The sequence below is a fragment of the Oncorhynchus mykiss genome, chromosome 22, assembly GCF_013265735.2.
Source record: "Oncorhynchus mykiss isolate Arlee chromosome 22, USDA_OmykA_1.1, whole genome shotgun sequence".
Lineage (NCBI taxonomy): Eukaryota > Metazoa > Chordata > Actinopteri > Salmoniformes > Salmonidae > Oncorhynchus > Oncorhynchus mykiss.
The window spans coordinates 25,493,572-25,505,630 of NC_048586.1; the positions used below are offsets into that span (position 1 = coordinate 25,493,572).

At 43.2% G+C, this 12,059-nt stretch overlaps 1 protein-coding gene across 1 annotated transcript in view; it reads right to left on the reverse strand.

Annotated features, from left to right (window-relative positions):
* Positions 1-10,280, reverse strand: part of LOC110501623 (follistatin-related protein 1) — a 58,776-nt gene extending 48,496 nt beyond the window's left edge. Inside the window, exons 1-2 of the mRNA XM_021579317.2 lie at positions 10,084-10,280; positions 9,906-9,962 (exon numbers count right to left, since the gene is read on the reverse strand). Coding sequence (XP_021434992.2) covers positions 9,906-9,962; positions 10,084-10,086 — 60 coding nt within the window. The 5' untranslated portion in view covers positions 10,087-10,280. The remainder of the gene's footprint in view (positions 1-9,905; positions 9,963-10,083) is intronic.
* Between the last annotated feature and the right edge of the window lie 1,779 nt (positions 10,281-12,059).

Genomic DNA, 12,059 nt, shown 5'->3' on the forward strand with positions numbered 1-12,059 from the left:
TATTACAGCTTGGGAGGCAGTTCCTCTACTTCGACTATAAAGTAGCCTGCTAAATGTGGTTTTGCACATTGCTAGTCGCTAACATTAGTTAAGTGATTCTATGACCAATACACACAAGAACATGTATTTGTTTATACAGTAGATCAAGTGAAAAACGAATTGCAAACCATCAGTATTCTAACATTTTGATCCTATGTCCTACATCATGTCCTTCAACTTTGAGAGTACACACTAAGAAAAGAGGATTCCTCAAGGGTTCTTTGGGAATTTGAGCCCTTCAATGGTTCTTTGCAGTTCACAAAAGGGTTCTTTGCTCTTTTAGTGATAATTAAAATATAGGGACGGCTGCTCCTTGGAATAATTTGGGCCGTGTTTAGCACAAAGCTAAAAAATATTTTTGTGCAACCGTGATTGCGAGTGTCATTCCAGTTTATCTAATCTGTTATGTTATGTGATTGCATGCTATATATGACAATATATAGTGATGGTGTCTTAGGTAATACTCATGTATGGCCTTGTGTTAATTGAGAATGGTTGACAATATCAATGGTTCTCAATTCTCTCCTCGGGGTTCTCCAGCAGTTCAAGATTTAGCACACCTGATTGAACTTGTACATTGCCATAACAATACCTATGGAATTTTAACAACCTAATATGGATAACCAGCCCAAAAAAATGTGGGATCTTCAAAAGGATCTATAAAGAACCTTTGATATTGAGAATGGTTCTATAAATAACTTTTCTTGCTAAAGAACCCAAAAGGGGTTGTAACCATGGCGGAACCCTTATTGGTGCTATTTAAACTCAGCAAATAAAGAAACGTCCCTTTTTCAGGCCCTGTCTTTCAAAGATAATTCATAAAAATCCAAATAACTTCACAGCTCTTCATTGTAAAGGGTTTAAATACTGTTTCCCATGCTTGTTCAATGAACCATAAACAATTAATGAACATGCACCTGTGGAACGGTCAAATGGTAGGCAATTAGGTCCTCACCAGTCATCACTGGCAAAAACGTTGCCTATGGGCACAAACCAACCGTCGCTGGACCAGACAGGATTGCCAAAAAGTGCTCTTCGCTGACGAGTCGCGGCTTTGTCTCACCAGGGGTGATGGTCGATTTCGCGTTTATTGTCGAAGGAATGAGCGTTACACCGAGGCCTGTACTCGAGAGCAGGATCTATTTGGAGCTGGAGGGCCCATCATGGTCTGGGGAGGTGTGTCACAGCATCATCGGACTGAGCTTGTTGTCATTGCAGGCAATCTAAACGCTGTGCGTTACAGGGAAAATATCCTCCTCCCTCATGTAGTACCCTTCCTGCAGGCTCATCCTGACATGACACTCCAGCATGACAATGCCCCCAGCAATACTGCTCGTTCTGTGTGTGATTTCCTGCAAGACAGGAATGTCAGTGTTCTGCCATGGCCAGCGAAGAGCCCGGATCTCAATCCCATTGAGCACGTCTGGGACCTGCTGAATTGAAGGGTGAGAGCTAGGGCCATTCAGAAATGTCCGGGAACTTGCAGGTGCCTTGGTGGAAGAGTGTGGTAACATCTCACAGAAAGAAATGGAAAATCTGGTGCAGTCCATGAGGAGGAGATGCACTGCAGTACTTAATGCAGCTGGTGGCCACACCAGATACTGACTGTTACTTTTGATTTTGACCCCCCATTTGTTCAGGGACACATTATTCAATTTATGTTAGTCACATGTCTGTGGAACTTGTTCAGTTTATGTCTCAGTTGTTGAATCTTGTTATGTTCATACAAATATTTACACATGCTAAGTTTGCTGAAAAAAGGGATTCACTGTGGTTACCAGTCAAATAGCCCTTATTTGGCATTATACAGAACCATTTATTTTTCCACTTTGTTGCGTTACAGCCTTATTCTAAAAATGGATTAAATTGTTTTTCCCCTCATCAATCTACACACAATACCCCATAATGACAAAGCAAAAACTGTTTGAAATGTTTGCAAATGTAAAAAAAAGAAAAATACTGAAATATCACATTTACATAATTATTCAGACCATTTCCTCAGTTGTTGGAGCACCTTTGGCAGCTTCGAGTATTTTTGGGTATATCGCTACAAGCTTGGCGCACCAGTATTTGGGGAGTTTCTTCCATTCTTCTCTGCAGATCCTTTCAAGCTCTGTCAGGTTGGGTGGGAAGCATTGTTGCACAACTGTTTTCAGGTCTCTACAGAGATGTTCGATCAGGTTCAAGTCCGGGCTCTGGCTGGGCCACTCAAGGACATCCAGAAACTTGTCCCAAAGCCACACCTGCATTGTCTTGTCTGTGTGCTTAGGGTCGTTGTCCTGTTGGAAGGTGAATCTTCGCCCCAGTCTGATGCTACCACCACCATGCTTCACCACAGGGATGGTGCCAGGTTTATTCCAGACGTGACGCTTGGCATTAAGGCCAAAGATTTCAATCTTGGTTTCATCAGACCAGAGAACCTTTTTTCTCATGCTCTGAGAGTCCTTAGGTGCCTTTTGGCAAATGTGCCTTTTACTGAGGAGTGGCTTCCGTCTGGCCACTCTGCCATAAAGGCCTGATTGGTGGAGTGCTGCAAAGATGGGTGTCCTTCTCCACAGAGGAAATCTGAAATCGAGCTCTGTCAGTGTACATCAGGTTCTTGGTCACCTACCTGACCAAGGCCATTCTCCCCCGATTGCTCAGTTTGGCCGGTCGGCCAGCTCTAGGAAGAGTCTTGGTGGTTCTAAACTTCTTTCCATTTAAGAATGATGGAGGCCACTATGTTCTTGGGGACATTCAATGCTGCAGAATGTATTATAGTATCCTTCCCCAGATCTGTGCCTCAACACAATCCGGTCTCTGAGCTCTACGGACAATTCCTTTGACCTCATGGCTTGGTTTTTGCTCTGACAGCACTGTCAACTGTGAGACCTTATATGGACATGTGTGCCTTTCCAAATCATGTCCAATCAATTGAATTTACCACAGGTAAATCCAATCAAGTTGTAGAAACATCTCAAGGATGATCAATGGAAACAGGATGCACTTGAGCTCAATTTCGAGTCTTATAGCAAAGGGTCTGAATACGTATGTAAATAAGTTATATCTGTTTGTTATTTTTAGAAATACATTTGCAAACATTTCTAAACACTTGTTTTCGCTTTGTCATAATGGGTTATTGTGTGTAGATTGATGAGGAAAACTTTTATTTCATACATTTTAGATAAAGCCTGTAATGTGGAAAAAGTCAAGGGGTCTGAATACTTTCCGAATGCACTGTATATCGACTGTGTGTGAGTACAGAGGTTGTCTATCCACTGTGTGTGAATACAGAGGTTGTCTATCCATTGTGTGTGAGTACAGAGGTTGTCTATCCACTGTGTGTGTATAGAGAGGTTGTCTATCCACTGTGTGTGAGTAGATAGGTTGTCTATCCACTGTGTGTGTGTAGATAGGTTGTCTATCCACTGTGTGTGTATAGAGAGGTTGTCTATCCACTGTGTGTGTATAGGGAGGTAGTATATCCACTGTGTGTGAGTAGAGAGGTTGTATATCTATTGTGTGTGAGTACAGAGGTTGTCTATCCACTGTGTGTGAGTAGAGAGGTAGTCTATCCACTGTGTGTGTATAGAGAGGTTGTCTATCCACTGTGTGTGTATAGAGAGGTTGTCTATCCACTGTGTGTGTATAGAGAGGTACTATATCCATTGTGTGTATATAGGGAGGTAGTATATCCACTGTGTGTGAGTAGAGAGGTTGTATATCCACTGTGTGTGAGTAGAGAGGTTGTCTATCCACTGTGTGTGAGTAGAGAGGTTGTATATGCATTGTGTGTGAGTAGAGAGGTTGTCTATCCACTGTGTGTGAGTAGAGAGGTAGTCTATCCACTGTGTGTGTATAGAGAGGTTGTCTATCCACTGTGTGTGTATAGAGAGGTTGTCTATCCACTGTGTGTGAGTAGAGAGGTTGTCTATCCACTGTGTGTGAGTAGAGAGGTCTTCTATCCACGGTGTGTGTATAGGGAGGTAGTATATCCACTGTGTGGGTATAGGGATGTAGTATATCCACAATGTATGTGTATAGGGAGGTAGTATATCCACTGTGTGGGTATAGGGAGGTAGTATATCCACTGTGTGTGAGTAGAGAGGTTGTCTATCCACTGTGTGTGTATAGGGAGGTAGTATATCCACGGTGTGTGAGTAGAGAGGTAGTATATCCACTGTGTGTGAGTAGAGAGGTTGTATACTGTGTGTGGCATTGAGGGCCATTGGTCAGTTTCTTTCCTGTATTTCCAAAGCCAGATCCAGCCGTGTTTCTAATAACTGAATGATCTACTGTGTTATTACACCGGCCACCATGGGTAATGCAATAACACAGGATGCCTGGAGAACAGAAAAGTGTGAGCGTGTGTGTGTGTGCCCCCCCCACACACAGCCTTCGCATCTCACTCTCACAGTGTGTGTGTGTGCCCCCCCCTACACACAGCCTTCGCATCTCACTCTCACAGTGTGTGTGTGTGCCCCCCCACACACAGCCTTCGCATCTCACTCTCACAGTGTGTGTGCCCCCCCCCCACACACAGCCTTCGCATCTCACTCTCACAGTGTGTGTGTGTGCCCCCCACCACACACAGCCTTCGCATCTCACTCTCACAGTGTGTGTGTGTGCCCCCCCCCACACACAGCCTTCGCATCTCACTCTCACAGTGTGTGTGTGTGCCCCCCCCACACACAGCCTTCTTCACATCTCACTCTCACAGTGTGTGTGTGTGCCCCCCCCACACACGGCCTTCACATCTCACTCTCACAGTGTGTGTGTGTGCCCCCCCCACACACGGCCTTCGCATCTCACTCTCACAGTGTGTGTGTGTGCCCCCCCCACACACAGCCTTCGCATCTCACTCTCACAGTGTGTGTGTGTGCCCCCCCCCCCCACACACAGCCTTCGCATCTCACTCTCACAGTGTGTGTGTGTGCCCCCCCACACACAGCCTTCGCATCTCACTCTCACAGTGTGTGTGTGTGCCCCCCCCCACACAGCCTTCGCATCTCACTCTCACAGTGTGTGTGTGTGCCCACTCTCACAGTGTGTGTGTGTGCCCCCCACCACACACAGCCTTCACATCGCACTCTCACAGTGTGTGTGTGTGCCCCCCCACACACACAGCCTTCGCATCTCACTCTCACAGTGTGTGTGTGTGTGCCCCCCCACACACAGCCTTCGCATCTCACTCTCACAGTGTGTGTGTGTGCCCCCCCCACACACAGCCTTCACATCTCATTCTCACAGTGTGTGTGTGTGCCCCCCCCACACACAGCCTTCGCATCTCACTCTCACAGTGTGTGTGTGTGCCCCCCCCACACACAGCCTTCACATCTCACTCTCACAGTGTGTGTGTGTGCCCCCCCCACACACGGCCTTCGCATCTCACTCTCACAGTGTGTGTGTGTGCCCCCCCCACACACAGCCTTCGCATCTCACTCTCACAGTGTGTGTGTGTGTGCCCCCCCCACACACAGCCTTCGCATCTCACTCTCACAGTGTGTGTGTGTGCCCCCCACCACACACAGCCTTCGCATCTCACTCTCACAGTGTGTGTGTGTGCCCCCCCCCCCACAGCCTTCGCATCTCACTCTCACAGTGTGTGTGTGCCCCCCCACACACACAGCCTTCGCATCTCACTCTCACAGTGTGTGTGTGTGTGCCCCCCCACACACAGCCTTCGCATCTCACTCTCACAGTGTGTGTGTGCCCCCCCCACACACAGCCTTCGCATCTCACTCTCACAGTGTGTGTGTGTGTGGGAAACGTCCACATCATATTCACCAGATGCATCTTTCTCCTCAGTCTTTACACAGCCAGAGAGAATAGCCGTGAGCCCAGCCGTACTATATGCAAACACAGCCGTTTCTTGCCTCAGGAAGTACCCAGGCATTCTCTCCTTCATAATAAATCTGGAGCCAGCTTTCACATTTTAATATCTTAGCATTCATATGTCAGCAATATAAAGAGCCATCAAACAGCAACACACACACACACACACACTCACACTCGCACACACAAAACACATAAACCTGAGGTACAGTATCCGCAGCTAAACTAACTAAACAACAGGGATTGAGACTTGAAATAATCACTGAAGACCGCCATGCAGTGCAACATTTTAGTCTGCCTTAAAGGCACTGCATGGTCAATCTGACATCTGCATTCATACTAATTGCGCTTCACGGAGCAGCGTATAGCTGTTGAGGAGAGCTGTTGTGAAGGAAGTTGTCAAGGAAATGAATGTGTTTATACAAACCGCCCCCACGTACCAACAACCAATCATGTCAATGCGGAGCTATGCGGAGCCCTCTGCATTGTTAAAACATTTGGGAGGCGCAAGGCAATGCGGGTACAGAGCTCAATTTGGCCTCTGCATGCCCCCGGAGGCGCTTCAATTGTGTCACACCCTCTATACAGAGCCTCCGATCACATTTTCGGATCAAGCATAAATTGGTCTGTAGTAAACTTTAAACTGTATACCAACACATTGTATAACTAAACAATCCCCAAGACCGCCTTAAGACAGTGTACTAGCAGGCCACTTTAACATTCCTACTGGGTCTGTCAATAGGCTGTATATTAGCAGGGTAATTACCCTTAAATTATATATGTCTTTATAATGCCTCTCCCACATATTCCACAGCCACATTCCACAAACTCTGGCCTGTACTCAGTCTTCTCAGTGCCAGATGTCACCAATGAGAGAGGTCACAGATCCAATAAAGACCCACACAAAGGGCCTTTTTTCAGCAGGCAATGACAGGGGCAGCACTCGGAGGTCAGCAGAGGGCCTGGAGGTAGTAGCGCTGGTACTGATAGTGATGACTGTCTGGACATGTAATGCCAATGAGTAGAGGCTGACTTAGTTCACCCTGCAATCTCCCGCAAGTCTAGAGACAGAACTACAACCATGCTAAACCTCAACCCAAAAGCTAACCTCTCCCAAACCTTGACCTATAATCTTAATCTAGAAATGAGGGTAATCCTGAAAAGCAAAGTAATTCCAAAGTAGCATAATTCCTGAAAATCCTTGGAATTCCACAGTAATTCCTGAACATATTTGGAAATTCCAAAGTGTTTTCCACAATCTAACCCCGAAGCCCACAAGTGTGTGTTGTTATTTTTTACATAAATAAACATATTTTGAATTTATTGAGAAGTAATTGAAAATAGACAACATGTGTGTATGTGTGTGTGACAATTCTAACTGTGTGGTTTCAAGAGACCTCACCTCCAACCACTTTAGGTTCAGTGTTTACTCAGGCATTACTTAGCACCACAGTGTGTGAGACCCACCCGGGTGAGTGACACACACACACACACACACACACACACACAGAGAGACACACACACACACACACACTGACCACCCAAACACAACCCCAGCACAGCAAAAAGTCTTCCTGATCCCTGTATAGTTAGCTCAGCTGTCTATTAACCCTCTACACGCATACCCATATACGGTTGAAAGTTGCAGATTTGGACACTGATAAGTGCCTAAATTGGAATGAGGTGGCTGTATAGTAACATGCTAAGGGTGTCCGCTTCACAGGTCTGCATGAGTTTTGACTGATAGACATTCTGAACTTGAGCCCCTCACGTGACAAGAAGTTGCACCATCCCTCCCGATAATTGCGCAACTTTTTTGTTTTCTGAGTTAGGGAATTGCTGTAAATGACGAGGACTAGATATATTTTGAAAGATGAGACATTGAGGATTATAATAAATACCGCTTTGATGTCATACAAGCAAGTCAAACACCCGTGAGTCCAAAAGTGCACCGCACATTTCCATATCATCAAACTCATGTAATATACCGTGTCAACGTTTATGATCACTATGCTGGATGTCCAGTTACAAGACGACATGGTGTCATACCCTCGCTTGTCCTGTATTATGAAGAAAATTTGCCACGGACCACGCATCTGAATGCACTCATGACTCCACTCTATGCGCACCAAAATTACCATCTGCTTCTCCAAATTGCCTTGTGAATATTCGTATCATGTTACTGAATGTATAGTCAATGTAAATGCACATAACTTTTCTCCAAACTGTTCCCCTTTACACTGAATAAAAATATAAACACAACGTGTAAATTGTTGGTCCCATGTTTCATGAGCTGAAATAAAAGATCCCAGAAATGTTTCATATGCACAAAAAGCATATTTCTCTCATATTCTATGGAATATAGAATATCCCTGTTAGTAAGCATTTCTCCTTTGAAAAGATAATCCATCCACCTGACAGGTGTGGCACATCAAGAAGCTGATTAAACAGCATGATCATTACACAGGTGCACCTTGAGTGCTGGGCCACTCTAAAATGTGCAGTATTGTCACACAACATAATGCCACAGATGTTTTGAGGAGCGTGCATTTGGCATGCAGACTCCAGGACTGTCCACCAAAGCTGTTGCCAGAGAATTGAATGTTAATTTCTCTACCATAAGCCACCTCCAATGTTGTTTTAGAGAATTTGGAAGTACGTCCAACCGGCCTCACAATCGTAGACCACATGTAACCACGCCAGCCCAGGACCTCCACATCCAGCTGATCGATGCCCCCTATCGTTTTTTTTTAAGGTATCTTTGACAAACCGACGCATATCTGTATTCCCAGTCATGTGAAATCAATAGATTAGGGTCTAATGAATGTATTTCAATTGACTGATTCCCTTATATGAACTGTAACTCAGTAAAATATTTGAAATTGTTGCATGTTGCGTTTATATTTTTGTTCAGTGTAATTGCTACCATTGTTATGCATTTCCATATTTCTTCTGCAAAATACATTTAAATGTAGCCCTATCCATTTAGGCCAATTCCCACGAGTGTAAAGAGTTAACTCTGTTTGATACCCATGGAGCCAAAGATAATAAAGAGTATCCTCGTTTGCTTGCAACAATATCACTTCATCAACTTAACAAACACTGAAAGAGGAAATTCACAGGATAGTGTGTGTTTGTGTGTGTGTGTGTGTGTGTGTGTGTGTGTGTGTTTGAGTGTGCGTGTGTGTGTGTCTTCGTGTGTGTGTGTATGTGTATGTGTATGTGTGTGTGTGTGTGTGTGTGTGTGTGTGTGTGTGTGTGTGTGTGTGTGTGTGTGTGTGTGTGTGTGTGTGTGTGTGTGTTTTTTTTTTTCTGTTCCATCTGTGTGGTCCAAAACACTGTCAAAAATACCAATCCTTGCCCTATTTCCATCAGAGATATAGAGGACACATTCACATCTGTGAACATAGCTAAACTAAATTATCAAAGATAAATGTCTGTGCTGTTTTAGGATAGTCCTACAAACCATGATGATAAAATAATATGCTGTGTGGCCATCATAATCTACAAACAGATTTGGAAGAAGATCTTCCAATTAAAATGCAATTTTCTAATTGTCTCCATAATGAAGTCTAGTGTGCAATGTCCCTTGGATAATGCCATGTTAATCGTTTCTCCCTTGAAAAGAAAACCAGGCTTTTAATTATTAGGTCCAATGTTTGTCACAAATATAACTAGACTAGTCTACATTGTAAGTGCTCCAGCTGTGCCACGAAAAGCAGGGCTGCATTAAAAAATCATAGTCCCTGGGGCTTAGATATTTTATAGGGGCTTAGATATTTTTTGATGAGCCTAATATTAAACACGTAATTTAACTGTGAAAATGTTTTCTCTGCTTCAAGGGCCCCCTTACTGGTTTAGTCCCTGGGGCTTCAGCCCCTGTAAGCCCCTGCAATAATCAGGTCCTGCCTAAAAGCACCAAAAAACCATAAAGCCAGTAAAGAGAGCAGAGCCTTTCACGTTTAATATAGAAGTAACCTATGTCAATCATAATATGTTGTTTGGCTTTGCATTGATTACCATTTAACAAAACAATCTGAAGTCCAACTTACCTCGGTTTGACAGAGCGCTATGGCCAGCAATAGGAGGAAGGGGACACTTTGCAACATCTGGGAAGACAGAGGCAAGGAAGAGAAAAATATGAAAATATACGAAAGTTGAAAAACGCATGTTATTGGTTAATGTCAAGTAAAATAGTCAAATAAATAAAGAGCAATATTAGAAAATTACCATTTTGAAAAGCGGCTCTGTTCAGACGTCTGTTGCGAGGAGGAGGTGGGCGCAGAATGTATCGGTAACCGAGGCGAGCGAGAGGTCTGTGATTTCAGGAAATTTGAGGAGCGCTGAGGAATTCCTGGTCTCGAGTCTTGCCCCCGATATGGCGTGACCAATGAAAATCTCCGGAGCGCAGGAACGTTATGGAGCGTTCACGTGCTAGTCGGAACTACGAAACTCAGAAATGTCCTACTTGCAAAATGGTTGTACCCAGTGGACATACAACGTGATGAAGACGTATTTTATTGGTTGAAATATGGTCGGGACTTCTTATAACCAGATCACAAGCAGATTAAGATGTATTTTTCATGATTTTTATTTCCCCTGTCTTATTTCGGCTGATATCTAGTTGTTACTGAGCAGTTATCTAAATGCTACTCAATTAATAGACGTAAATCTATATAATCATTATACAAATTGGAGTAATGTTATTTTTTAGCAGGGTTTGCGTGATACAGCTCAGCATACTTGACAAACAACCGCTGGCAGAGCGCACCAAAGCAGGTTATGGTCTCATGGCTTACTGTACCCCCACTGAAACACATTGCTGTACATTTACAGCAAAACACTTACCTTTGCTATTATAATTCTATATTACAGTACAGTACTGTGAAGAGGAGTGCATTATCAGGGCTAAATGGTATTCCACTACAATTCCTCTACAATGCTGTAAAATTGCAATTTCTGTAATTTTACCATGTAAATTTAAAATAAAACATTGTATTGCCTGTTTTGATGTATATTTATGGCAGCATACTATGAATTAGGTTGCATTGTGGGAAATGTTGTGGGCGAGGAACAAATCTGTAGCTCATTAACACATTTTGAGGCATGCAGTGTAAGAGGCACTATTTGTTGCATCCGTTAGTTAGAATGCTGCACCCCAAAGAAAATAGTACCATACCGTAAGTTTGGAATCTAAAAACCTTGTCCTGTAAAACTAAAGTAACTTACTGACTACTGTGCAGCCAGTAATTTACTGTAATGCAATAACATACTGCATTTTTGGAATCTAAAAACATTTTCCTGTAAATCTAAAGTAATTTACTAGCTACTGTGCTGCCAGTACTTCACTGTAATTCCATACCAACCCCACAGAATACAGTAACATACTGTTTTTTTGGAGTGCCAAAAAACTTTTGAACACTAATGGGTACATGGTAGTGTTGTTTCTGTCTCATTTATATATTTTGAGGCTTGCCTTGTAAGAGGTTATATTTGTTGCATCGGTAACTGAAATGTGGAAGTAGTTCCCAAACAATTGAATGTGTTTAGGGGACTGATCAGAGTGGCAGCTAGCCTCAAACTTTTAATGGTTGAGTGTTCAGCCATGTTTTGAACCTTTTGAACTGTTTTGCCCTCTAGCCACTGCCAGTTGAGAAGCCTTTGTTAAGGCCTCTACAACTGCAAGTGATATAAAACCCCAAATATTCATTGGTATAATGTAATATATAATTACATACTCACTGTTAGCAATTGCTGTAATTTTATTACCATACAATTTAACAATAAAGTACTGTATTACTGTTTTTCTGTTTATTTAGTGCAGTGTTCTATAAATTACGGTCAAATGTTGTGGGCTGGGAAATAATCGCTGGCTCATTAATATATTTAGAGGTGTGCCTTTATTGTGACTATATTTCCTACATTAAATAAACACCAAATACAGTATTTGTAGTACTGCAACATACAAATAACTAGCAGCCAACCTGCTTGCACCAATCACATGTACGTACAGTGAAATGCCATTATTTAAATGACAGTAGCATTTACTTTCTCACAGTATAGTAGGTACATTTTACAGTATTGTGCTGTATCATTGCTCTGATATTACAGTCACAGGAAACTGGTAGCAATTTACTGAATATTACAGTAACGTACTTGGCACCAACCAGAGATGGGCAAAGATACAGCAAAAGGTATCTCCTAAC